The 26258-nt window shown below is 61.8% G+C and overlaps 1 protein-coding gene and 1 long non-coding RNA gene across 5 annotated transcripts in view; both read right to left on the minus strand.

The window, feature by feature from the left end:
- Positions 1–26258, minus strand: part of EML2 (EMAP like 2) — a 45036-nt gene that overhangs the window by 14831 nt on the left and 3947 nt on the right. The window contains exons 2-11 of one of the 4 annotated variants that reach the window (XM_050928098.1): positions 19648–19830; positions 18595–18727; positions 16508–16621; positions 8682–8710; positions 8296–8425; positions 7442–7591; positions 6944–7013; positions 6528–6638; positions 5706–5801; positions 5484–5618 (exon numbers count right to left, since the gene is read on the minus strand). In XM_050928098.1, coding sequence (XP_050784055.1) covers positions 5484–5618; positions 5706–5801; positions 6528–6638; positions 6944–7013; positions 7442–7591; positions 8296–8425; positions 8682–8710; positions 16508–16621; positions 18595–18727; positions 19648–19830 — 1151 coding nt within the window. Of the gene's footprint in view, positions 1–5483; positions 5619–5705; positions 5802–6527; positions 6639–6943; positions 7014–7392; positions 7592–8295; positions 8426–8681; positions 8711–8940; positions 9132–11769; positions 11871–16507; positions 16622–18594; positions 18728–19647; positions 19831–26258 lie in introns of those variants that run through there. The other 3 variants (XM_050928093.1, XM_050928094.1, XM_050928097.1) reach the window with 3 other exon arrangements.
- LOC127036845 (uncharacterized) lies at positions 9381–10234 on the minus strand. Its single transcript, XR_007770245.1, has 3 exons — positions 9966–10234; positions 9628–9674; positions 9381–9435 (listed from the first exon to the last, which is right to left on the minus strand). It is a non-coding gene; the product is annotated as an uncharacterized LOC127036845 (long non-coding RNA).

Genomic DNA, 26258 nt, shown 5'->3' on the forward strand with positions numbered 1-26258 from the left:
TCACTGATTCTCCTGGTGGAAGCGATTGCTCGTATAAAGGCTGTCTTGGCAGAAAGACGAAACAGGGAACAACCGTAACAGCTCACATGGGGGAGACGTGAGCCGAGTTAATACCCAATTCAGCTTCCACGTAGGGACAGGAGGATAAAGATTCAATAAACCTTCTATAACGCCCCTCACCAGCTTGTGTGAGAACATGGATTTACCCTGAAGAGGAATATGGACTGATGCAAAAACTGCTAGATGTACTTTCACAGGAGAAAGATAAAAGAGGGAGTCTAAGCGCCACAGGTATTCTAAGATCAACTGAACATGGATTGAAACTGGGTCCGCACTTCTATTAGCTGCTTGTATAACGAATCTTTCCCATTTAAAGTCATAACTTCTCCCAGTAGCGGGTTTTCCACCACTAATGAGAATTCACTGGCCGTCAATGGAACGTAACTTTTCTAGGTCCCTCAAATTCCTATCGCCCTGGCCGTTAGATGTCCGATTTGAGATCTAGAGATAGGACTCTCCTCTCCTGCTGTCGGAGCAGGTCTGCTGAGAACTGCAGCGTTGTGTATTTGCTGTTGGCTAAGTGGAGTAGCTCGGAGTACCACTGTTGTCCCCATCACGCTGCAGCAATCAAGATCATTCAGGCAGAATCCTGCGTCCTTCTCTCTAGAACTTTGGGAACTGGGGGGGAGATGCAGACATAAGACCTTTCTCCCAATCTAAGAGGAACTGATTTGCCAATGACTATCTGTCCAGACCCGCTCTTGAGCAAAAACAGGGTCATTTCTTATTGAGTCTGGTGGCAAACACAGCAATGTCCAGAAATCTCCAATCATTGAAGATACACCAAAATACTGAATCCTTTAGAGATTAGAGTACTTAGAGAGGTGATACTCTTGTGGGAAGGATCTGGAAAAGGCACGGGATGCAAGAGGAAGGCTGCAGGGAGGAAGAGATTTGAACGCGATGGTATAGCCTTCCCTCACTGTATCTAATGCCATCTGTCCGAGGTGACAGCTGTCCATGTGTTGTCAAATTTGGACTGATGGCCTCCAAAACCATAGGTGGGACCTTCCGACTTTGCTTCGAAGCTCTCGACTAACACGTCGAACCTGTGTCCTGTTGTTCAATAGGGAAGATGTGACTGAGGAAATCTTTGCTGGGTTTCTTTCTGTCTTGGTTCTGAAAAGACATTTGCTGTTGACAGTAAGACTGTCTACTCTGATTTAGGCAAGAGCAAGATGGTGAGATATGTTGCCTGAGATACATGCAATTGAGTGTAGACATTCTCCTTCTATAAGGAGGTAGAAGTTCTTATCTTCCTGTGCATCAAGGCTCTCTCAGTCTTGCCACTGTCTCATCTGTTTTTGCACCAAATATGCCATCCCCTGCAAAGGGAAAGTCCTCTATTTTATATCAAATGGAACAGAATATGAACATAACCAAGGATGTCTTCATAGAGCTACTGCAGACGCCACCAAAGTGGAAGTGGTATCGGAGACATGAAATGATCATGCCCTAAGAGCATCTTTGGCCTCGTTTTGGCCCTCCTTAATAGGGGCTGATGTTAATTTCCTCTGCCATTCTGGTAAATGTTCAATAGACATCTGCTCCCATAACTGAAACTGACGCTGAGCCATCACGGCTTGGTAGCTAACTATGCGCATGTTTAAGGATGCAGGAAGAAAATGATTTTTCGCCCAGCGTCTCCAATTTCCCCTCGTCTTTATCCATGGAGGTGGAAAGTTGAAAACTTCAATCTAGATGTTCAAGAGCTGCTGCTATAACCAAAGAGTCGGGCTGAGGGTGCCCATGCAAACAAGAAAATCCCTCATGGGGGATAGAACATAATTTGTCGGCCTTTCCAGAAACTGGTTGGCACGAAGATGGTCTGGGCCAAAGGGAGTTTGCCAGTTGCCAGAGCCCTTCTACTATATGCAAGGAGGCTGTAGCCTTGGCAGTAGGTGTGGGACTCAGTTTCCCTGAGTGTTACTGGTTTAGCGAGGTGAGAGTTTAGAGAGGGAGTTTGTTATTACAGAGGGCCGACAAATGGCCTGGAGAATGGATACCCCAGCGACTGGTGACCTGCTGACCAGGAGGCCCAGCTCCAGCCGGTTCTGGTCAATGGGAGGACAATGAGCCACGAAGAGAGGACCCCAGTTACCTGACAAGCTGGTTCCAGCCAGAGGGGAAACAAAGGATGGATGAGAGAAGAGGCTGGGAGGAGCAGAGGCCCAGGCAGTCTGTTTACCTGGGATTGAAGACAGGACAGACGTGGGACATGGGGGACAGTGATATTGGCTGCCCAGCTGGAAGGAGGGGGTCCTGGGCTGGGAGGAGGGAGCAGCCAGAGCCCACCCAGAGGCTGGACAGACCTAGATGATCTGTGCTGAGGGAGGCCAGGCCTGAGGCCTGGAGAGTTTCCTATGCTGGTTTCAGATGCTCAATAAACCCTCCTGTGTTACGCTGGCTGAGAGTAGCTCCAGGCTAGAGAATGAGGTGGCATTATTCCCTCTGGGAGTGGAGGCCCTGGGGGTCCAGAGTGAATGGACTCCCTGAGGGGACTCACGACGAGAGACAGGCGCGCTAAGGCTCAGAGAGGTGTGGTTCCAGGAGGCGGAGAGGCTTAACCCCCGAGAGAGAGTGGACCCCTGAGAAGGGCTGTCACACTGAAGGGGGTTCTTCCCAGGGACTGTACGGAGCCAAGAAAGAGCACGAATCCTGTGAGTCCGTGACAATAGGACCCAGAATATTAAACTCAATGGGAGGTCTCCTCGAATGCTACTGATGCCATCCTACCAACCAAAACTGAATTGCATCCTCAGAGGGAGACAATGCTGTCGCTACTCCAACGTTGTCATCAGCTGAGCCCCTCTGAGTCTGCAGTATGATGTCACGGTCAAAGGTCACCCCATGGAGATCCCTCCCGGAAACCCTCTTCCGAGAATACCTCCTGGTCTGGGGTGGGGGATTTTCTCAAGTGTTTTGCATGAATACTGTGTGTGCTGTGTGTTTAACGAGGTGGTGGGAGAGGGTTTGTTGTTGCAAGGGACCAGGTGTGACCTTACCTAGCATTCGAGACCTCGGAAAATGGCCTGGAGATTGAGGACCCCAGCAACTGGTGACTGGGAAGCCCACCCCAGCTTGGGAGTCAGCTGGTTCTGACCAGTGGGACGACGATGGGCTGAGGAGAGAGGACCCCGGTGGCCAGTTTCAGCCAATGGGGGAACAAAAAATGGAAGAGGAGGCTCAGACGGCCTGTTTACCTGGGACCGAAGACAAAGGCTGTTGCAGGAGGTGATATAGGATGCTCGGCTGGAAGAAGGGGGCTTCTGGACTGGGAACAGAGAGAGCAGCTGGAGCCCACGGGGATGGAGACAGACCCAGTTGGACTGGGCTGGGCTGCTAGGCCCCAGGGCCCTGAGAATTTCTTGTGCTGGTTCAGTCATTCAATAAATCCTTCTGTTTTACACTGGCTGAGAGTCACTGCAGGCAGAGAACAGGGTGGCGTGGAGGCCCTGGGGGTCCAGAGTGCGTGGACTCCCAGAGGGGCCCACGGAAGAGACAGGAATGCTGAGGGCTGTTCCAGGAGGCAGTGGAACCCAGGGCTTAACCCCTGAGATTGGGCCTCCAAGAAGTGCTGTCACACTGAAGGGGGTTCCTCTCATACGGAGCTGAGAGAGCCCAGGCCTGCGAGTCCGTGACAAATGTTCTGTGACTCTGATTCAAATGGCCTAGATCCACAGACTGCTTTCCGGCACCGGAAAGTCTGACCTTCTAGTCTGGTAAGGGGAGAGAGGAGTTGGCCAGTGTGGTCAGGCCATCCAAGGAGGCACAGGCCAGTCCTGCCAACTTGCCCAGTATGACATACTGGCAATCCAGTATTACCTCATGCATGAAAACTTTGCTTGGGGAAAGACCGTCTCTTCGGCATAGGCACGCAACCTCATTCCCCATCTGACAGCTGATCCAATCCTGAAGCCGATAGTGTTGGCGAGTGCTGCGATGTAGGGATCCTACAGAACAGTGGAGGAAAGGTCTCTCCTGGCAGCCCAGGAAGGATTCAAGGCAGTGGCGGCAATAACCCTGGAGACATCTCTCTTGACACCTCTCCTCTCGGTCTTTTGCCCGGCAGGAAATACAATCCGATTGGATCTGAAGAGGGGTGAGGAGCCAGATGAATTTAAGCCATAACCTTTATCGTTGGCTTTGTCCAACCAGATCTGAAAATCTCTCCTGAGTCTTCAGACTTCGGATCTATGAAATGTGAGTGATCCAAGGAGCTGCTGGAGACAGGCTGCAGACTGGCCTCTCTCCTCTGGGGAACGGAGGGAGAAGTTCCGAGGATCCATCAGTCGCTTGTCCAGACCCGGGTCAGTGGGGAATGTACCGAGGTTAAAGCCAGATTTGAGGATGTGAAAGTAGAATGAATTAGATTTTAAAAGTAGAATGGATTAAAGAAATGCTCTATGTTCCTTTAAGCAGGAATGAGGAATGCTGAGATAAATTTGTCAGGAAGAGAAACATTAAGGTATGGAACAATGAGTCCACTTAAGCCAATGGTGGGACATTAACAGGAGAGCCATAAGAGTTAATAAGGTATGTGTGTCTAGCCCCAGGTAAACTTATCGCTTCTGTTCCCTCTGTTATCTTGTTAAGTTCGGCCTTTTTTATCTGTATAAATAAAGCAGTTTAAGCCTTGCATGGCACTCACACACTATCTGGGTGTATTAGCAGAGCGCTTTGCTAATAAAACAGAGTGGTCTGACAAATTGTGAGTCCTGAGTCTAACTTTGACAAGGATGAGCTGGGACAACAGCCTGGCACCGGAGCCAAGCTCCTGTTTCTGATCCGGAGGGTTTCTTTAAAAAGCAGCAAAGAATCCTGTGGCACCTTATAGACTAACAGACGTAGGGTTTCTTGGGGCCGGACATGGTCAGAGCCAATTCCAGTCTCCTATTCTTAGCCTCAGATCCCTCAGAGCTATCGAGTCCCAACGTGTTAGTGCCCAGGCCTCTTGTAAACGCAAGGGCCTGCCGTGTGTTCTGCCTCCTGCTCCTGGCATGAGGCGTGAACGTGCTGCACACCTGACAGGCTGCCGGGAAATGATTTTCACGTCAGAATTCCAGGTGCCAGGCATTAGAAGACGGGAAGACCAAAGGGGCATGATAAATGTTTCTTAAACATTGTTTCTTCGCAGGGTCCCACCTTGCCCGGCTCGGGGCAAACACCCCCCGACCTGAGACCTGCCCCCCAGGCCAGGTCCCCCCAAGTCCCCATTATCAGGAAGTTGAAGCCCATCCCGGCTCAAAAAAATACCCATTACTAGGACACAGGCCTCAGTACCCGCAACCTCCAACCTTGAGGGCACAGAAACTGAACCCCCCCACCCCTCACCAGGGCAAAGGCCTCGCAACTCCCTCTGGGGCAGCCCCAGTGGTCCCCCCAACTCCCAGCCCCGGCTCAGCTCCCCCAGACCCCTTCACCTCGAAGATGCCCTGCCGTTTGCTCAGGCTGCCCCTGTCCAGGCTCCAGAAGTAGATGTGCGACTTCCCGCAGGTGATGAGCAGCGTCGGCTCCGTGGGGTGGAAGGTGGCAGCCAAGACCGACTCGTTTGAGCACTGGAGGGGAGAGAGAGCTTGAGGGGGGGCAGGTGCAGGGGGAGAGGGGGAACGTGGGAGGAGATCTCAGAGCGGGTGTGTGGTTACCTTGACGTCAGCGATTTTCTGGTCCTTCTGCCAATCCCACACTGACAGCACGTGCTCGTTGGACTCATCGACGGCACACAGCAGCCCCCCGCCGTTCTGCGGAGAGGTGGGGGGCTCAGATGGGGGTCAGCCCCCACTGTACAGATGCCCCCTGCCTGCTGACCCCTTCCACTGTGCACATAGCCCCCCCATGCCCTCTCCTCCCCCACCCTGAGCCCTCTGACCCCTTCAACGCTGCCCCCACCCCGCTCATCTGCTCTCCTCCCATTCTCCTGTCCCAGCCACCCCCAGCCTTCAGACTCAGACCCAGCCCCCTTCCCTGCTGGGGGTGGGGGGGAGTGCAGTTGGATCATTGGCTCCCTTTTCAAGAGGGGAAGGGTTGGCTCAGTGGGGCGGGGGAATCCCCCCCTCTAGTGCAAGGCAGTTGCCCCTTGTGTCCCCCCAGGATGCTGCAACCAGGAGAGACACCCAGCTGAGCGCCAGCTCCCCCCCACCAGGACTGAGAGACAGAAGGGAGCCCCCAATTCCTTGCACCCCAGAACCCCCAACCCAACAGACTCCTCCTGCACCCCTAGAACCCCTAGCCTCATGCATCCCCTGCAGCGCAATGCAGTCCCTTGCACCCCCAGACAGGGGGCAGAGGGAAAGGGACGGCCCGATGGGGCAGGCCATGGGGAGGGGTCTGCAAGGGAGAGGGGAGTGGTGAAGGGGCCAAAGGGAAGGGTCAGGAGAGGCCGAGGGGGAGGTGAGAGGGCACAGCTGAGGTGATGGGGCAGTGTAGGGCCAGGTCACCGACAAAGGGGGCAGGGCCAGGTCACTTACAGACTTTGAGAATCCCACACAGCTCACGGCTCGGTCGAAGGCCCCCAGGCCCAGCACGTGCAGCGTGTTCAGGCTGACCGAGTCCCAGACCCGCACATGGGGTGGCAGCGGCTGCAGGGGAAGCCAGGGTGGGGGAGACCATCAGCCTGGCCCAGCCCCTGCACTGCTCATTGGAGGTGGGATTAAATCCCCCCAGCAGCTGCTGGGCCTGGGGAGACACCCCTGGGAGACCCCTCCCCACATCCAGCCCCCTCCCCAACAGCCCAGACAGCCTGGGGTCTCCCCCTTTGCTATTGCCACCTCCATGACCCCACACCCAGGGACTGGCATTTTCCTAGCACGTAACCTCCCCTACTCCCCCAATAGGCATCTGCCCTGTCCCCATTGCAGACCCACAGTGCCCCCCATCTCCTCACCTTGCCATCCTTGGATGTCCCAGCCACCTGCCCGGTTGCTATGGTTACCATGTCGGGGTGCACAGCCAGGCTAGGAGAGAGAGGAGGAAATCCAGGCCCCACAAGTGACACGAACTGCAGGGTCTCAGCTCTCCATGGGTGCTGAGGCAGCTCTCCCTCCCCCGCCATCCAACTCACTTTGGGGCAAGACAAACGGGGGTAGGGGACAGGGATTGAAGTTCTGTCCTCCCCTTCCCCTTCATTCGCTATCCTCAATGCCCTGGGGGGCTGCTTGGGGGTGGGGGTGGGACACGGGGTCTTTCCCCTCTAGGGGGCGCTGGCTCCCATCCAGCTGCTGGGCAGAGGACAGGTTGAGGAGGGGACACGGGGCCTTTCCCCTCTAGGGGGTGCTGGCTCTGATCTAGGACGGAGCTGCCTGTGACTCCCCCCCACCCCGCACATCCACCCACCGGGGTGCTGGGGCTCTCCAAGCACTGCCTCGCCGGGGGGCCCCCTCACCACTTGATGTCGTCGTTGTGGCCCAGGTAGTGGCGCTGGCGCTGCTCCTCCACGCTGTACAGCACGGCCACGGCTGCCACGAAATAGACAATCTCCCCCGTAGGCAACAAGAAGAGGTTGGCCCGGCAGTCGCGGCCCCGGTACCCGTAGCTGGGGCTACGGGTCAAGGAAAAGTAGGCAAAGCGGCTCCCCATCCCCTCTGCCCACCCAGCACCTTCAGGATCTTCAGTCTGCAGCCAATAACCCTGCAGTCCCCTCAACTCCATGAGAGGCAGAAACTGAGGCACCAAGTGATGCCCCTTCCCAGTTACCCAGGAACCTGACTCCCATCCCCCCAGCTCTAACCACCAGCCCCCACTCCCCTCCCAGAGCCAGGGATAGAACCAGGAGTGCTGGCTCCCATCCCCCCCAGCTCTAACCACTAGCCCCCACTCCCCTCCCAGAGCCAGGGATAGAACCAGGAGTGCTGGCTCCCATCCCCCCAGCTCTAACCACTAGCCCCCACTCCCCTCCCAGAGCCAGGGAAAGAACCCAGGAGTCCTGGCTCCCAGTCCAGTGCCAGTTGCTACGCTGTGTTTGCCACCCGGGGCTATCCCGCAAGCATCACAAAGCACATGGCCCCAGTTCTACTGGTGTAACCAGTCAGACGTTTCTGTGCAAACAAGGCTCTAGGGATCAAAAAAGTTTTGTTTCCAAAAATTTCATTTCAAACTTGTGGTTGTTTCTCCCTTCCACCCTTGTGGGGCCAGCCATGGGGCCCAATCCACCCATCCGTAGCAAGGTGGGGGGCACCGCCAGAGGCACTGGCTGCCAGCCCCCCAAGTCGCGGGCCAGGGCTTGCAAGCGGTGGATACACCCAGTCCAGCTTCAGCTTCTTGGGCGGCAGCTCCAGCTTGGTGTCCAGGCTGTAGGTGGTGACGAGGGCATCGGGGACGTACATGGGGATGGGACGACCCCGCAGGAACATCTTCACGTAGCCATCCTCTGTGGAAGGACAGGGCTCGTTGGGGGGCAGGGAGAGAGCCACTGCCCCTGCCTCCCCCCCCCCCCCGAGCTCAGCTCTACCCGTCCCCTACGCCCTGCAGCCAGACCTTGCACACCGCTCCCCCCAGCCCACACAATCCAGGGCACAATCTCCTCCCCACACCTGTTCATCAGGGGCCTCCCCATCCTGCCCTCTCCCAGCTGCCCCATAACTCTCCCCCGCCTCCCCCTGCCCAGCCACGGGGCACCCACTCACCAGGGCTGAAGGTGGCCTCCTTGGGTTTGCTGCAGGTGAGAACCGGAGATATTACATCCAGGGACCCCGACTGGCGCCCCATCACACCACCCCCTCCCCCCACCAGCAGGGCACGGCGTCCCCATCCCCACCCCAGCTTGGGCCATGTCCCCTGCACTTGGAGCCAGCAGAGCTGGGGATCAGGACCCCCCAAAACACCCACGGCCGTCTCCCTCAGGCCTCTGGTGGCCAATGCAAGAGTGTGTGGGCCCCCCCTTACTATGGGGCTCAGCTAGCCTGTCCCAGAGATCCCCATCCATGTCAAAGACCCCCCATCCCCCCTGTGGCCAGGATGGAAACTCCCAGCAGAGAAGGGGTTAAGGCTCCCAGCACAGGGCGGCTCCGGCTCCCTGCCCATCTGCCGCAGCTTTTATCTCCACTACAACACAGGGCACAACACTTGGCGCTGCCAGCAGGCCCCACTGCGCCAGCCTGCCCCTCCCCCAGCCAGTCCCACAACTGTTCCCCCACTGCGCCAGCCTGCCCCTCCCCCAGCCAGTCCCACAACTGTTCCCCCACTGCGCCAGCCTGCCCTTCCCCCAGCCAGTCCCACAACTGTTCCCCCACTGCGCCAGCCTGCCCCCCCTCCCCCAGCCTGTCCCACAAGTGTTCCCCACTGCACCAGCCTGCCCCCCCTCCCCCAGCCTGTCCCACAACTGTTCCCCCACTGCGCCAGCCTGCCCCTCCCCCAGCCTGTCCCACAACTGTTCCCCCACTGCGCCAGCCTGCCCCTCCCCCAGCCAGTCCCACAACTGTTCCCCCACTGCGCCAGCCTGCCCCTCCCCAGCCAGTCCCACAACTGTTCCCCCACTGCGCCAGCCTGCCCCTCCCCCAGCCAGTCCCACAACTGTTCCCCCACTGCGCCAGCCTGCCCCTCCCCCAGCCAGTCCCACAACTGTTCCCCCACTGCGCCAGCCTGCCCCTCCCCCAGCCTGTCCCACAACTGTTCCCCCACTGCGCCAGCCTGCCCCTCCCCCAGCCAGTCCCACAACTGTTCCCCCACTGCGCCAGCCTGCCCCTCCCCAGCCAGTCCCACAACTGTTCCCCCACTGCGCCAGCCTGCCCTCCCCCAGCCTGTCCCACAACTGATCCCCCACTGCGCCAGCCTGCCCCTCCCCCAGCCAGTCCCACAACTGTTCCCCCACTGCGCCAGCCTGCCCCCCCTCCCCCAGCCTGTCCCACAAGTGTTCCCCACTGCACCAGCCTGCCCCCCCTCCCCCAGCCTGTCCCACAAGTGTTCCCCACTGCGCCAGCCTGCCCCTCCCCCAGCCTGTCCCACAACTGTTCCCCCACTGCGCCAGCCTGCCCCTCCCCCAGCCAGTCCCACAACTGTTCCCCCACTGCGCCAGCCTGCCCCTCCCCCAGCCAGTCCCACAACTGTTCCCCCACTGCGCCAGCCTGCCCCTCCCCCAGCCAGTCCCACAACTGTTCCCCCACTGCGCCAGCCTGCCCCTCCCCCAGCCTGTCCCACAACTGTTCCCCCACTGCGCCAGCCTGCCCCTCCCCCAGCCAGTCCCACAACTGTTCCCCCACTGCGCCAGCCTGCCCCTCCCCAGCCAGTCCCACAACTGTTCCCCCACTGCGCCAGCCTGCCCCTCCCCCAGCCAGTCCCACAACTGTTCCCCCACTGCGCCAGCCTGCCCCTCCCCCAGCCAGTCCCACAACTGTTCCCCCACTGCGCCAGCCTGCCCCTCCCCCAGCCTGTCCCACAACTGTTCCCCCACTGCGCCAGCCTGCCCCTCCCCCAGCCAGTCCCACAACTGTTCCCCCACTGCGCCAGCCTGCCCCTCCCCAGCCAGTCCCACAACTGTTCCCCCACTGCGCCAGCCTGCCCTCCCCCAGCCTGTCCCACAACTGATCCCCCACTGCGCCAGCCTGCCCCTCCCCCAGCCAGTCCCACAACTGTTCCCCCACTGCGCCAGCCTGCCCCCCCTCCCCCAGCCTGTCCCACAAGTGTTCCCCACTGCACCAGCCTGCCCCCCCTCCCCCAGCCTGTCCCACAAGTGTTCCCCACTGCGCCAGCCTGCCCCTCCCCCAGCCTGTCCCACAACTGTTCCCCCACTGCGCCAGCCTGCCCCTCCCCCAGCCAGTCCCACAACTGTTCCCCCACTGCGCCAGCCTGCCCCTCCCCCAGCCAGTCCCACAACTGTTCCCCCACTGCGCCAGCCTGCCCCTCCCCCAGCCAGTCCCACAACTGTTCCCCCACTGCACCAGCCTGCCCCTCCCCCAGCCTGTCCCACAACTGTTCCCCCACTGCACCAGCCTGCCCCTCCCCCAGCCTGTCCCACAACTGTTCCCCCACTGCACCAGCCTGCCCCTCCTACCTTCTCCAGCCAGCCCCACAACCCTTCCCCCACTGCACCAGCCTGCCCCTCCCCCCTTCTCCAGCCAGCCCCACAACTCTTCCTTCACTGCACCAGCCTGCCCCTCCCTTCTTCCCCTCTTTCCCAGCCAGCCCCACAACCCTTCCCCCACTGCGCCAGCCCCTCCCCTCCTCTCCCCTCCCCCGGCACCTTCCAGCCCCACTGCCCCTCCACAGCCCTAGGCCCATTACACTAGCCTGTGTCATTACCCCTCTTCTGCCCCACCATCCTGCCTCCAAGACCCTGACTGTCCCAGCCAGCCAGCCCCATAGCCCTCCCCCGCTGCACATCAACTCCCCCCCTACCAGCCTGCCCCATGACCCCTCCCCCACCCACCAGTCTATCCCATCAGCCTGTCCCCCCACTGATCCCCAGTGCACCAACCTGCCCCACAGCCCCCACCTGCCCTTCTCTGCTGCCCCAGCTTGGCCTGCTCTCTCAGCCAGGACCCCCCTCCCCACCTGCACCACTCCCGACCCTAGCAGTCTCTGGAAAGGCGCGTTGGGGCCAGACCCCGCTGCACCCCGATGGGGGCAGGAGCCTGAGCTCCAACGATGGGGGGATGTGGCTCCCTACAGGCTGCAGGGGCACCCCGGGGGGGGGGCCGTGACCCCGCCCGGGGCAGGGAAAGGGAGGGCCCAGGGGCCCACCAAGGAAGAGCGGGCAGGTTGCGGGGGCAGCGTTACCTGGGGCTGGCCCCGGTCCTGGCCCCTGCCGCTGCCCTTCGCATGCTGCCGGCTGCGCTGCTCTGGGGGCCCGGGCTGCGGGGCGGAGCAGCGGGCTCGGCGCTTCCCGGACGGGCCGAGTCCGGCTCCACCCCCGGGAGGCTGGAAGGGAGCCCCAGTGCGCTCCCTCCTCCGGGCCCGGCTGCAGGGCGGAACGGGACCCCCCGCCCCAGCGCCGGGACCCCGAGTCCCCCCAGCACCCGGGTCCCCCCCGGGCCGAGACCCCAAGTCCCCCCAACGCCCGGGTCCCCGCTACAGCGCCGGGACCCGGAGTCCCCCCAGCACCTGGGTTCCCCCCGGGCTGAGACCCCAAGTCTCCCCAACACTCGAGTCCCCCCCAGGCCAGGACTTCGGCTCCCCCTAGCACCGGGACCCCAAGTCTCCCAACGCCTGGGTCCCCCCCAGTGCCGGGACCCCGAGTCCCTCCAGCACCCGGGTCCCCCCACAGCGCCGGGACCCCAAGTCCCCCCAACGCCCAGGTCCCCCCCAGCACCCGAGTCCCCCCAGCGCCCGGGTCCCCGCCACAGCACCAGGACCCTGAGACCTCCCCGGGCCGGGACCTCAACTCCCCCCAGTACCTGACCCCCCCAGCGCTAGGACCCCGAGTCCCCCCAGCACCCGGGTCCCCCCACAGCGCCGGGATCCCAAGTCCCCCCAACACCAAGGCCGAGACCCCAAGTCCCCCCAACGCCCGGGTCCCCGCTACAGCGCCGGGACCCCGAGTCCCCCCCAGCACCTGGGTTCCCCCCGGGCTGAGACCCCAAGTCCCCCCAACGCTTGAGTCCCCCCCGGGCCGGGACTTCGACTCCCCCTAGCACCGGAACGCCAAGTTCCCCAACGCCTGCGTCCCCCCCAATGCCGGGACCCCGAGTCCCCCCAGCACCCGGGTCCCCCCACAGCACCGGGACCCCAAGTCCCCCAACACCCAGACCGAGACCCCAAGTCCCCCCAACGCCCAGGTCCCCCCCCAGCACCCGAGTCCCCCCAGCGCCTGGGTCCCCGCCACAGCACCAGGACCCTGAGACCTCCCCGGGCCGGGACCTCAACTCCCCCCAGTACCTGACTCCCCCCAGCGCTGGGACCCCGAGTCCCCCTAATGCCTGGGTCCCCCCCAGCACCGGGACCCCGAGTCCTGCCGGGTTACCCCCCCGGATCCTCCCCAATACCCAGATCCTGAGTCACCACCAGCACCTAACCCTCCCCCCTCACTTCCAGCGCTCAGATCCAGAATCAGCCCCAGCCCCTCACAACCCCAGTACTCCAGTGCCTGGACCCTGAGTCCCCTCAGTTCCAGGCCTCCCATTCCCCCCCCCACCCCCTTGGTCCCCCCAGCACCCATCATCCCATTCCCCTCTACCCCCTGGGTCCCTCCCCCAGTGCCTGGACCCCTGCACCCCAAGTCCACCACCCCCACCCCCAGGAGTCCCCCAGTCACCCCAGCACCTGGACTCTGAGTTCCTCCCCAGAATCTGGATCCTGCACCACCCCTAGCGCCTGGCCTCCCAGCCCCCAAGTCCACCCCCGCAGGCACCCGGACCCTGCATGCCCCCTGTAGCGCCCAGCCTCCCAGTCCCCCCTCCCTGCCTCTGGTTCACTCCCAGTGCCCAGACCCCAAATCCTCCCCAGCACCTGAACCCTGAGTCACTGCCAGCGCCCAGATCCATTATTACCCCCAGTCCCTGACAATCCCAGCCCCTCAGCACCCTGAACCCAAGTTCCTCCGCCAGCACACGGGGCCCTCCAGCATCCGGCCTCCCAGTCCCCCTGCCAGCACACGGGTCCCTCCAGCATCTGGCCTCCCAGGCCCCCCGCCAGCACATGGGTCCCTCCAGCATTCGGCCTTCCAGTCGCCCCGCCAGCACACGAGGCCCTCCAGCATTCGGCCTTACAGTCCACCCACCAGCACACGTGTCCCTCCAGTGTCCGGCTTTCCAGTCCCCCCGCCAGCACACATGTCCCTCCAGCGTCCGGCCTTCCAGTCCTCCCACCAGCACTTGTGCCTCCAGCATCCGGCCTTCCAGTCACCCCGCCAGCACACGTGTGCCTCCAGCATCCGGCCTTCCAGTCACACCGCCAGCACACGTGTGCCTCCAGCATCCGGCCTTCCAGTCCCCCCGCCAGCACACGTGTGCCTCCAGCATCCGGCCTTCCAGTCCCCCTGCCAGCACATGTGTGCCTCCAGCATCCGGCCTTCCAATCCCCCCGCCAGCACACGTGTGCCTCCAGCATCCGGCCTTCCAATCCCCCCGCCAGCACACGTGTGCCTCCAGCATCCGGCCTTCCAATCCCCCCGCCAGCACACGTGTGCCTCCAACATCCGGCCTTCCAATCCCCCCCGCCAACACACGTGTGCCTCCAACATCCGGCCTTCCAATCCCCCCCGCCAACACACGTGTGCCTCCAGCATCCGGCCTTCCAGTCACCCCGCCAGCACACGTGTGCCTCCAGCATCCGGCCTTCCAATCCCCCTGCCAGCACACGTGTGCCTCCAGCATCCGGCCTTCCAATCCCCCTGCCAGCACACGTGTGCCTCCAGCATCCGGCCTTCCAGTCCCCCCACCAGCACACGGGGCTCTCCAGCACCCGGCCTCTCAGTCCCCGCACCAGTACATGGGTCGCTCCAGCATCCAGCCTTCCAGTCTCCCTGTCAGCACATGGATCCGTCCAGCATGCGGCCTTCCAGTCACCCTGCCAGCACACATGTCCCTCCAGCATCTGGCCTCCCAGTCCCCCCGCCAGCACATGGGTCCCTCCAGCATCCAGCCTCCCATTCCTCCCTACCCCCTGGTTCCTCCCACTGCCCAGACCCCTGCACCCCCAGCACCTGGACCCCTGGACTCCAAGTCACCCCCAGCCCCCCAGTGCCTGGCCCCTCACAACCCTAGTGCCCTAGAACCTGGCACCTGAGTCACCGCCAGTGCCCAGACCCTGACTCACCACCAGTCCTGGATCCCCACACCTGGACTCTTAGTCACCCCCAGTGCAAGGCCCCCCCCCCACATCAAGTCACCCCCAGCCTCCAGTGCCAGCCCTCCAGTGCTGGACCCCCACATCCTGAATCACCCCCAGTGTTCAGACCCCCTGCTTCCTATGTCACCCCAGCCCCCCCAGAGCCTGATCCCCACACTCCAGGTCACCCCCAATTCCAGCCCCCCAATGCTGGCCTTAGTCACCCCCAGTGCTAATCCTCTAGTGCCAGGGATTCTGCTCCCCAAGGAATCCCGACCCCCTCCCAAACATGCACCCTGTCCCTCCCATAGTGCTGGCCTGCCCACACTGCCAGTCATCCCCAGAGCACCCCTACGTCTCTGGACACTCCTAGCAGCAACCCCCCAGTGCTGGGCCCCACCTCCCTGTCCCTCCTGTAGTGCCAGGTCCCCAGGCCCCCAGCCACCCAGTGTCAGGCCCCCCACACCCGTGAGTCACCCCCAAGCCCTCGGACATCCCTAGGGCCAACCCCTCAGTGTCAAGTCTTCCTGGCTCACCCTCAGCCCCCCATCCCTGAATCATCCCTCCCAGAAACCCACCAATGCCAGGTCCCCAGCACCTTCAGATATCCCTTCTAGACACCTCCAGTGCTGGACCATCCCCATCCCCAGGGCCCCCAGCTCCCCTCAGCCTTACGTCACCCAAGGACTGGGCCCTCAACACACTGAGCACCCTTAGGCCCCTGCCAACCCCCGCAGAGGGCCCCTGGCACCACACCTCCCACTCCCCCAGAGTCACACTGGGGCCCGAGCCCCAATGCATCCCAGCATCTTGACCCTCCCCAGAGCCACCTCACTCCTGAGCTCCCCCAGCCTGGTGCTGGGGCCAGTACCCCACCTGCACAGTATGCCCTGAACCTGCCCCCCAACGCGAACACTAGAGCCAACCTGGCACTGGGTCCCAGCCTCCCCCCGGACTGCCCCAGCTCTGGGGGCTACACAGAGTCCCAGGAGTGGTTTCTCTCAACCCGTCTGGCTGGGTTGCCCCAGTGCCCATCTCTCTGAACCTGGTCCACCCCAGTATCCCCAAGCTAAGGCGGGGCCTGGCTCCCAACCCCAATTCCACCCTGCAGCCTGGCTCCGAGCCACGGGCCTGGCCTAGGGCTCTCCCTCTCTGACCGCTCACAGCCCTGCTGGCCGGCCTGGGTGCCACTGGGTGACTGGCTGGCTGCCCGCCCTGTGCTGGAGCCTGCCCCAGTGCAGCCTGGCCTGCCCAACGCCCCATCCCAGCCCCACCGGGGGGCTCTGGGAGACAGGTCCCAGGGGTGCTGCTGGCCCGACTGAACCACCCCCTTGCCGCTGAACCCCTTCCAGGGCCAGGCTAGTGCCTCTGGGGGCCTGCAGCAGAAGGGGGGGGGGCCTGTCCCCAAAGGGTCTCCCTGGGCATCAGGGCTAGTGCAGCACAGCTTGGCGTCCTCTAGCGGCTGCAATCCATGTCTGGCCACTCTGGGGCCCGATCCTGTAGCTCCGGCGCAGGGCCTCGAGCCGTCAGATCCTGAGGTCACAGGTTTGGTCCCCGCCGCATGGTCCAGCAGCGCTGGCGGTTCTTTGGGCGCAGCGCCATGGCACAGCCTAGGTCCTAGCGCGGCGAGGAGGCAGCCCAGCTGGCACTGCCGCTGATAGCAAGGAGGACGCAGGGTTCAGAGCCTGGCAGAGAGGGGTGCAGCCGGGGGCAGGGGTGCAGGAGGAAGGGTGGGGTCTGAGACACGTACCCTTCGCGCTGCCCACTGCAGGAGCTGCTGGACGAGGTGGTGCGGCTCCTCTGCTCTCTGAAACAGTCGCGTCTGAGCGCGGCCGGCCACTCCAGGGAGGGGCACCTGTGCCCGCTGCAGGAGAGAGAGCATCAGCCAGCCGGAAGGGGGCCAGCCCGGGGATGGGGGGCAGCCAGCCAGACAGCAGGGGGCACAGGACATGAGTGTGCAAGAGGCATGGTCTAGGGAGTGAATGGAAGAGGAGGTGTGAGGGGTGGGCTGAGTACTGGGATGGGGCCAGAGCCCCGTGCCATTGCTGGGGGGCTGCACAGAGGGTCAAGCTGGGCATTTAATTTCCCAGTGCAGCACTCCCCCATTACATCTGTGAAGGCGTCGCCCCGTCTGTGTGTGACCAGGCAGCAGAGTCTATGGTGAGACCCACCTAGGGTGACCAGATGTCCCAATTTTATAGGGACAGTACTGATTTTTGGATCTTTTTCTTATATAGGCTCCTATTACCCCCCACCCATGTCCCGATTTTTCACATATGCTGTCTGGTCACTCTAGACCCTCCCCCACCCCCAGGAGCGACCGGCCGCGGTGGAGGAGCAGTGGGTGCAGCGGGAGAGCAGGCGGCACAAGGCAGGACGTTAGCCCAAGGCTGCTGGCCCCGGAGGGGTGCGACAGAAGCCATGCCACAGTGATGGGGGGCCTGGGCACGTCAGCACTGACAGACGGAGACACCCCGCCTTCCCAACTACACACCACCCCGGAGCCCACATAACAACCTGCCCCCCTCAACATGGGCCGGACACACAGATGTCCCCAGACACACACTGCAGAGATACAGACCCTCCAAAGCTGCTACAGCCCCCCATGCACTGTACATACACAGACAACCCCCCACCCTAGTGCCCCCTGTGCCCGCCTAGGTCCCAGCTACACCCCAGCGTCCGACACGTGCACCCCTGCTCGGCAACCCCCAAACGCTGCCCTTTGTGAGTGGAGAGCCCCCAAGCAGCCAGCTGGTGCCAGGCGGCATTAACCCCCGGAGTACCGGGCGCTGGGTAGCAGGGATGGGGAAGCTGGTGAAACCTAATTTCCCTCCCTCCTGGGGCTGGGGCTGCGGCTGAGAGCATGTGAAGGGGCAGCCTGGCTGAAAACGCAGGCCCAGCCAGGATCACACAAGTTCTGCCCCCCATCCCCAGGAACTCACATGCTGGCTGTGCTGGGAGAGAGCAGCAGGAGCAGGCAAAGCCAGGAACAGCTGTTGTGTGGACGATTTGGGGCCCAATCCTGCCCCCACCAACTTGGGGGGGATGGCGCTGCTCACCCCCATGGGAGCAGGACAGGATGCCAGCCGGGGGTTGTCACCCCCTGCTTGCTGCAGCACCGCCTGGGTGTCTGGAGCTGCTCAGTCGGTTCTAGGCCCATTAGCGGTTGGCCCAGCCCTGCTGCTGCCGCTCCCAGGGGAGCAATGCAGGATGGGTCTGGAGAGACGGGGAGACCTTCCCCCCACAACCGTTGGCTGCTCCCAGTGTCTGGGCCCTCATCTGCCCAGCCAACCCCCCAGTACCTATACTGCAACCCCTAGCCCGCCCACTGGGCCACCCTGCAGCCCCCAACCCCTCCCGCTGGACCACGCTGCAGCTCCCAGCCCCGCCCACTGAGCCATGCTGCAGCCCCCTACCCTTGACCACTGGGCCACGCTGCAGCCCCACCCAGCCCCATCCACTGGGCCATGCTGCAGCCCCCTACCCTTGACCACTGGGCCATGCTGCAGCTCCTAGCCCCACCCACTGGACCATGCTGCAGCCCCATTGCCCCACCCACTGGGTCACAGCCTCTAAACCCTACCCCATGTTGTACCACAGCCCTGTAGCACTGCAGCCCCTAGCCCTGCCCCCCAGGCTGTACTGCTGCCCCTAGCCCCCATCTCTGGGGCTGTACTACAGCTCACCCTTCCCCAGCGCCCTGATGCAGAAGGTTCCTTGCCGCCCAGTGTCCCTAGGAGCTTTCCAGTCCAGGAGGGGAGCGTGGCCTCCGCCCCAGCAGCCATCTCAACCCCCCCACCCTCCAGCACAGGGTGGGCTGGGCCCAGCGCCTACCTCCTCGCGGCACCGTGGGCCGGCTCTCTCTTGGGGGACGATGGGGAGGTGGAGTAACCCCCGGATCTCTTCTGCGGCAGGATCCCGTTGCTGAGGATGGGCTTGGAGGGCAGCCCCTTGAGCAGCTGGCACACTGCGGGGGTGGGGAGACAGAGCGGGGAGGGGAGTGTCACTGCTCAGAGCCTCAGCCCCCACCAGCCCCCCGACTGCTGGGGAGCTCTTCCTGCAGCCTCTTTTGTTCCCAAGGGTGGGGTGGGAAGGGACCCCCAGGGCTTCCGCCCCGGGCTCCCTGGGGGGCTGGCCCCTCCCTGCTGGCTCAGCCTCACAGGCTGTGATAGGAAACACTTGGCTGGGCTCGCCTGACAGCCCTGCCCTGCGCCCGGCATGGCCTCAGCCCCAGGGTGCTGGGTGTGGGGAGCAAGGGCAGACGAGGAGCCCTTACCTCCTTCTACAGCAGGAGGGGTCCAGGCTGGGCCCTCGGGAGCAGGGGCTACCCCCAGCTGTGGGGCTGTCAGAGCCGCCCTCCTGGTCTGGCTGTGGATCTCAGAGGTGTGAGGGAGGGCATGCACCTTTGTCCAGGCCCCAGGGGGCTCCCATGGGGTTCAGCCCTTCCCCTCACTCCTCAAGGCGGGGGTCGGCCCCTTCCTCTGGGGGCCGGGGTAAACACCCAACCCTCCTGGCTCTGCCCTAGCTTCAAGGACGGCTCCCTTCAGAGCTGCTGATGGGGAAGGGGGCTGCTGCATAAGTGGCAGGGTGGGCCCTGGGGCTGCAGTGCTGTGTGGGCAGGCAGCTCGCCTGACCTGGCCTGACCCAGCCCCCTCAGGGCTCTAAGTCTGAGCTGAGCATGTGGGGCAGCTGAGCCAGTGCAGGGGCTGCCGGATGTTCCCCACGGCAGGGATAGCTTCAAATGGGGACGAGGGTGCTGATCGTGCTTGGATCAGGCTCAGTGAAGCAAGTGACTGGATCCAAGGGAAGCGAGAGGGGCTCTCTGGAAAGAGAGCACCCAGGGTGTGGGTTGAGCAGCCTGGAGGGAGGAGCTCTGCAGCCCGGTACCTTTAGTGGGCCCCTTCCTCTGCAGGCTGAGTCCGTTCTCTTCACAGGCGCTCAGGCGCCGCAGCACGTCAGCCAGCGCCGCCTTCAGCACCTGGATCTCATCTTCCTGCAGCTGCAGCCGCTGCTCCAGGTACGAGATGCGGTCGTCCACCTCCATCCCGCTGGTGCCTGACAGGTTATCATCTGGGGGGGCAAGCGGAGGGACCGATGAGGTGCTGTCCTGGGATCTGGGCCCCTGCTCCCCCCAACAGAAATGCCCCCCTGGGATCCCCACCCACAGCATAATGTCATCATCAATGCCCTGGAAGCGGGGGTGGGGGGAGGAGCTCAGACTCTCAGCTGATGTGAGAGTGCGAGGAGTTGCTGGCTCAGAGGTGGGAACATTCGTATCTGTACCCCAGCCTGTGGCACGGGCCCGGTAAAACATGATGCAGGCTGGACACAAGGGAGCCCTGTGGCCCGGGGAGGGGCACTGAGCTGCCAGCTGGCAGCCTGGGGTCTCTGATGCCAACTCCTCATATTCGGTAATTGTCATGTGCACCCCACACTTGGCAGCTCTGGGGACCTGTTGGAAAGGAGCGTGTAGGGGGTGCAGCCCCCCAATCCGGCCCCGGGGAGACCCCAGCTGAGATGGGGGAATCTGTTTTGATCAGCAAACGCAGCCTGCCTGTGAAGGAGGTGAACCCCATTGGGGGAGGGGGAGGCATGGAAGGGGGGACTGGAGGGCAGAGGTTGGGAGGGGAAATCGAGGCTGAATGAGATGGATTCAGTGGGGGAATTGTCCCCTAGCCCTGAGAAGGGAAGAGCTAGAGCTGGGGAAACTGACAACCAGAGAGGGCAGAGTCCTGGGGATCGGGCTGGAGGGGCTGATCCTGTCCCCCGGGATGGAGGGGGCAATTCTGCCCCAGAGGGATGGAGGGGCTGCTTTTGCCCCAGGGGATGGAGGGGGCAATCCTGCCTGGCCCCATGGGGATGGGGGGGCGATCCTGCCCTGGGTGGTGATGGAGGGGGCAATTCTGCTCCAGGGGGAGAGGAGGGAATGTTTGTGCCCTGGGTAATGCAGGGGATGATCCTGCTCCAAGGGGGGGGAGGGGGTGCTCCTGCCCTGGAGGATGCAGGGGATGATCCTGCCCTGGGGGACGCAGGGGATGATCCTGCCCCAGGGGCAGTGGAGGGGGCACTCCTGCCCGGGCCTGTGAGGCGACGGTGGTGAAAGGGGTGAACCGGTCTGAGGTGAACAAGATGAAATTCAATACAGACAAGTGCCAAGCACTTTGCTTAGGAAGAAAAAATCCAACACCCAAGTACAAAGTGGGGCCTGGCGGCTAGATGGCAGAGCTGCTGGACAGGATTCGGGTTCTAGTGGATCGCAAAGTAAATATGAGCCAACAATGGGATGCAGCTGCAGAAAGGGCCAATCTCATTCTGGGATTGCAGGAGTGCAGGTAAGACCCGGGAGGTACAGGCAGTCCTCGACTCTACGACATTCAAGTTATGATGAACGGTACTTATGATGCTTCTACATTGATACCCTGATTCAACTTACGACTACACGTTTCGAGTTTACGACACTCGGTCCCGCAATGGAGTAGATTGCAGTTCCGAGTTCCAACGTTCTAACTTATAGAATCATAGAATATCAGGGTTGGAAGAGACCTCAGGAGGTGTCTAGTCCAACCCCCTGCTCAAAGCAGGACCAGCAGCAGGTAAATCATCCCAGCCAGGGCTTTGTCAAGACAGGCCTTAAAAACCTCTAAGGAAGGAGATTCCACCACCTCCCTAGGGAACCCATTCCAGTGCTTCTCCACCCTCCTAGTGAAATAGTGTTTCCTAATATCCAACCTAGACCTCCCCCACTGCAACTTGAGACCATTGCTCCTTGTTCTGTCATCTGCCACCACTGAGAACAGCTGAGCTCCATCCTCTTTGGAACCCCCCTTCAGGTAGTTGAAGGCTGCTATCAAATCACTCTTCTTCTACAGACTAAATAACCCCACTTCCCTCAGCCTCTCCTTGTAAGTCATGTGCCCCAGCCCCCTAATCATTTTCTTTGCCCTCCTCTGGACTCTCTTCAATTTGTCCACATCCATTCTGTAGTGGGGGGACCAAAACTGGACGCAATACTCCAGGTGTGGCCTCACCAGTGCCGAATAGAGGGGAATAATCACTTCCCTCGATCTGCTACCAATGCTCTTACTAATGCAGCCCAAAATGCCGTTGGCCTTCATGGCAACAAGGGCACACTGCTGACTCATATCCAGCTTCTCGTCCACTGTAATCCCCAGGTCCTTTTCTGCAGAACTGCTGCTTAGCCGGTCAGTCCCCAGCCTGTAACAGTGCATGGGATTCTTCCTTCCTAAGTGCAGGACTCGGCACTTGTCCTTGTTGAACCTCATCAGATTTCTTTTGGCCCAATCCTCCAATTTGTCTAGGTCACTCTGGACCCTATCCCTACCCTCCAGTGTATCAACCTCTTCCCCCACCTTAGTGTCATCTGAGAACTCGCTGAGGGTGCAATCCATCCCATCATCCAAATCATTGATAAAGATGTTGAACAAAAGCGGTCTCAAGACCGACCCCTGGGACACTCCGCTTGATACTGGCTGCCAACTAGACATGGAGCCATTGATCAATGCCCGTTGAGCCCCACGATCTAGCCAGCTTTCTATCCACCTTATAGTCCATTCATCCAGCCCATACTTCTTTAACTTGCTGGCAAGAATACTGTGGGAGACCGTATCAAAAGCTTTGCTAAAGTCAAGATATATCACATCCGCCGCTTTCCCCATATCCATAGAGTCAGTTATCTCATCATAGAAGGCAATCAGGTTGGTCAGGCACGACTTGCCCCGGTGAATCCATGACTTACAATGCAATTGTAAGGAACTGCCCATAATTGTCCCGGGGAGTGGGAGGGGGGCTCAGCTGGAGGGCTGGGCCCAGCTGTGTTTAGGGCTGTTACAGAGCGGACGAGGATCGATTGTTTGCCATGCACATCAATGGGCACAAACTCTAACGCTTGGGGGAGTCCAGCTCTGGGACGGATTCCGAGGGAGGTGGGGTGGATCCCTGTCACTGGAGGTTTTTAAGACCAGATCGCACTGACCTCTGCCAGGGCTGGACTAAGGTGACTTGCTCCAGCCTCAGTGCAGGGGGCTGGAGCTGGTGATCTCTGGAGGGCCCTTCCAGCCCCACATTTCTATGGTTCTGTCCTGCCCCATGGCCTGGGGCAGGGGAGCTAATGGCTAGTCCGGGCACAGACCCACACCAGCTGCTCCCCGTCCTGAGAGCCCAGCACTGAGCTATGAGCCCATCAGCGGGCGAGACCAGGCCCTGGCTGTTCCCCGTGGGTGGAGCAGCAGCAGTGCTCCCTGGTGGCACGAAGTGAGTGTGTGACAGGCTCACCCAGAAAGGGAGATGGGGGCAGGTACTGAGGAAGGTGGGAGAACTCGTAGGGACGGATGGATGCTGCAGAGGGATGGACGGACAGACAGAGGCAGCAGTTGTTTGGACAAGACCCGCCCCCCAGCTGTCACCTATCCTGCTGCCCCCCAGAGGGGGCTGCACTGTAGGGCTGTGTAGCATATGAAGCGCTCTGAGATCCCATTGGATAGCGGCTGCCAGATGTGCGGCACAACATGGTGCCCATCATGGAGGGAGGCGCCTTGGCCCTTCGTTCATAAACTCAGTTCTCAGTGGGGATTTCGGATCCCCGCTACCCGTTCTAGGGAAACACCTGGTCTCTCCGTGGCTGCAAAGGGGACATGAACCCCGCAGCAGCCTCTGCCCAGCCTGGAACGACAGCTCTGAGCAGGCGAGCTGTCCCCCTTCAGTTCCGTTGGGTGTTAACTCTGAAACCTGCTGATGACACGTGAATGGTCGTTGGTAGCGATTTCACTGCAGACGCACCAGTCTAGAGGGTTAGTTTGTCAGTGCAAGATGCACTGTCAGATGGACGGGAGGCAATAGCTGGCTACAGACAGATCTTGCTGGGGGTCGGATGTTTTAAGTCCCCTCCACCTGGCCCAAAATGGGAAGAGGGAGACCCCCCAACTATAACCCCCTGCTGCCCCATGGATCCCAACCCTGCCCTGGGAACGAAAAGCTCCGATTGTACCCTCCCTGGCGGGCCTGGCACCTTCTAAGGGGGCAATTCCAGGCCAGATCCATCCCATCAGGGAGCGACCGGGCCCCTGTCCTGTCCCCAGAGCGATTTCGCTTTGACCTGATATTCAGCCTTGGTTTCCCATTCTAAACAGCACCCCCATGGGCTTTACACCTTGCACCCCAGCTGAGCCGCGCCAGGGTGATCCACTGACTCCCCTCACCCCGCGTGTACCAGGACGCTGCCTTTTGCAGCCAGGCTGCCCCCTCCTCTTAAAGGGAAAGCAGCTGTAGTCACCCCTGCTCGTGGGGCGTCTCCGTGGCCCTAGGGGAGGGGTTTGGTCTTGTAGGGGAGACGCCATCTGTCCCGCTCCCCACCGGGCATGGGACAAGAAATAATCCCGATCCCTGCCCTTCCCCTGCCAGAATCCTGCTGCTCAGAGGGAAATGCCAGCCCCTCCCTGCTGAGGTTGCTCTGGCTCCACACTCATCGCTCACCCTGCAAGGGGACCCCAGCCGTAGGGTCCACAGGCTGGGCAGAGAGCGGCCTCCCTGCACCTGGGACCTCTATGCCAGGAGGGGCCAGACGCTGCGGGGGGCACAAAGCTGAAACTGTCCTGCAAGATCTGCCATCCTGAGACAGACACAGAAACCCCCTGGCTGACCCCTAGACACTCAGCTGGGGAGCACCCATGGGCCATGCCCAGCCTAGATGGGAGCACCCATCTGAGCCAGCCTTGCCTGTCCCTGACACCCCCAACCTGTCCCTGAGCAACTACCCCCAACCCACCATGCCTGTCCTCCCCCCGCGACCAGCCATGCCTATCCCCGTGCGACCCCCCCGACCAGCCATGCCTGTCCCTGAGCGAACCCCCCCAACCAGCCATGCCTATCCCCGAGCAAACCCCCCAACCAGCCATGCCTGTCCTCCCCCCGCAATCAGCCATGCCTGTCCCTGAGTGAACCCCCCAACAAGCCATGCCTGTCCCTGAGCGAACCCCCCAACCAGCCATGCCTGTCCCTGAGCGAACCCCCCAACCAGCCATGCCTGTCCTCCCCCCGCAATCAGCCATGGCTATCCCTAAGTGACCCCCTCGACCAGCCATGCCTGTCCCTGAGTGACCCCCCCGAGCAGCCATGGCTGTCCCTGAGCGAACCCCCCAGCCCACCATGCCTCTCCTCCCCCCACGATCAGCCATGCCTATCCCCGAGCGACCCCCCCGACCAGCCATGCCTGTCCCTGAGTGAACCCCCCGACCAGCCATGCCTGTCCTCACCCCGCGATCAGCCATGTCTATCCCCAAGTGTCCCCCCTGACCAGCCATGCCTGTCCCTGAGCGACCCCCCCAAGCAGCCATGCCTGTCCTCCCCCCGCAATCAGCCATGTCTATCCCTAAGTGACCCCCCCGACCAGCCATGCCTGTCCCTGAGTGACCCCCCCGAGCAGCCATGGCTGTCCCTGAGCGAACCCCCCAGCCCACCATGCCTCTCCTCCCCCCACGATCAGCCATGCCTATCCCCGAGCGACCCCCCCGACCAGCCATGCCTGTCCCTGAGTGAACCCCCCGACCAGCCATGCCTGTCCTCCCCCCGCGATCAGCCATGTCTATCCCCAAGTGACCCCCCCGACCAGCCATGCCTGTCCCTGAGCGACCCCCCCAAGCAGCCATGCCTGTCCCTGAGCAGCTCCCCCCAGCCCACCATGCCTGTCCCCGACATCCCCTTGACCAGCCATACCTGTCCCTGAGCAGCTTCCCCCAACCCACCATGCCTGTCCTCCCCCCCAACTGGCCAGGCCTGTCCTCAACAGCCCCCCCAACACAGGCCATTCCCACTCCCAAGTGTCCCCTCTCCTGGACTAGCTATGCCCAAGCCCAAGTGCCCCCCAACCAGCCATACCCCCTCCTGGACTGGCTGTGCCCCCCGACCCACCGGGTCCATCCTCAAGCCGCTGCCCCATGGCCTGCTGTGCTCATTTCACCTGAGGGGATGATGATTCCAGCTCATCCTGCCTCAGGGGCGGGAATCTGTCTCTTGCAGGGGCCGGTGCCCTGGCTGAAATCAGCGAAATCAGATGCTGACGCCTCCCCAGAACGGGACAGCCGGGTCCTTGTGACGCCTCCCGGCAGTGACTTTGGCCCCCAAGCAGTGACACCCACAGAGCATGCGAGGGGAGCAGATGGGTGACAAGCGGGGTCAGACCAATGGGCCCAGCTAGCCCAGTCCTGCCCCCCGCCGCCACCCCAGCAGCGGTGGATGGTTGTGGGGGTGGGGGACATTCCCTTCCTGCCTGAGTGGGGGTAGGTCTGGGCCATGGTACCCAGTGGGCGATTGGGCAGGGTGGGGGTTTCTGGTACCTCCCAGCCTAGCTGGAGACCAGCTCATCTCTCTGCAAGGTCAGGCTCTGCAGAACTTTACTGGTCCCCATCAGCGCTGGAACCAACCCCGCCCCTTCCCTCTCCCCACTGCAGTTCCCCCTCCCCACTGCCAACCGGTGGGCAGAGCCC

Source organism: Gopherus flavomarginatus, chromosome 18 (assembly GCF_025201925.1).
Source record: "Gopherus flavomarginatus isolate rGopFla2 chromosome 18, rGopFla2.mat.asm, whole genome shotgun sequence".
NCBI classification, from domain to species: Eukaryota; Metazoa; Chordata; order Testudines; family Testudinidae; genus Gopherus; species Gopherus flavomarginatus.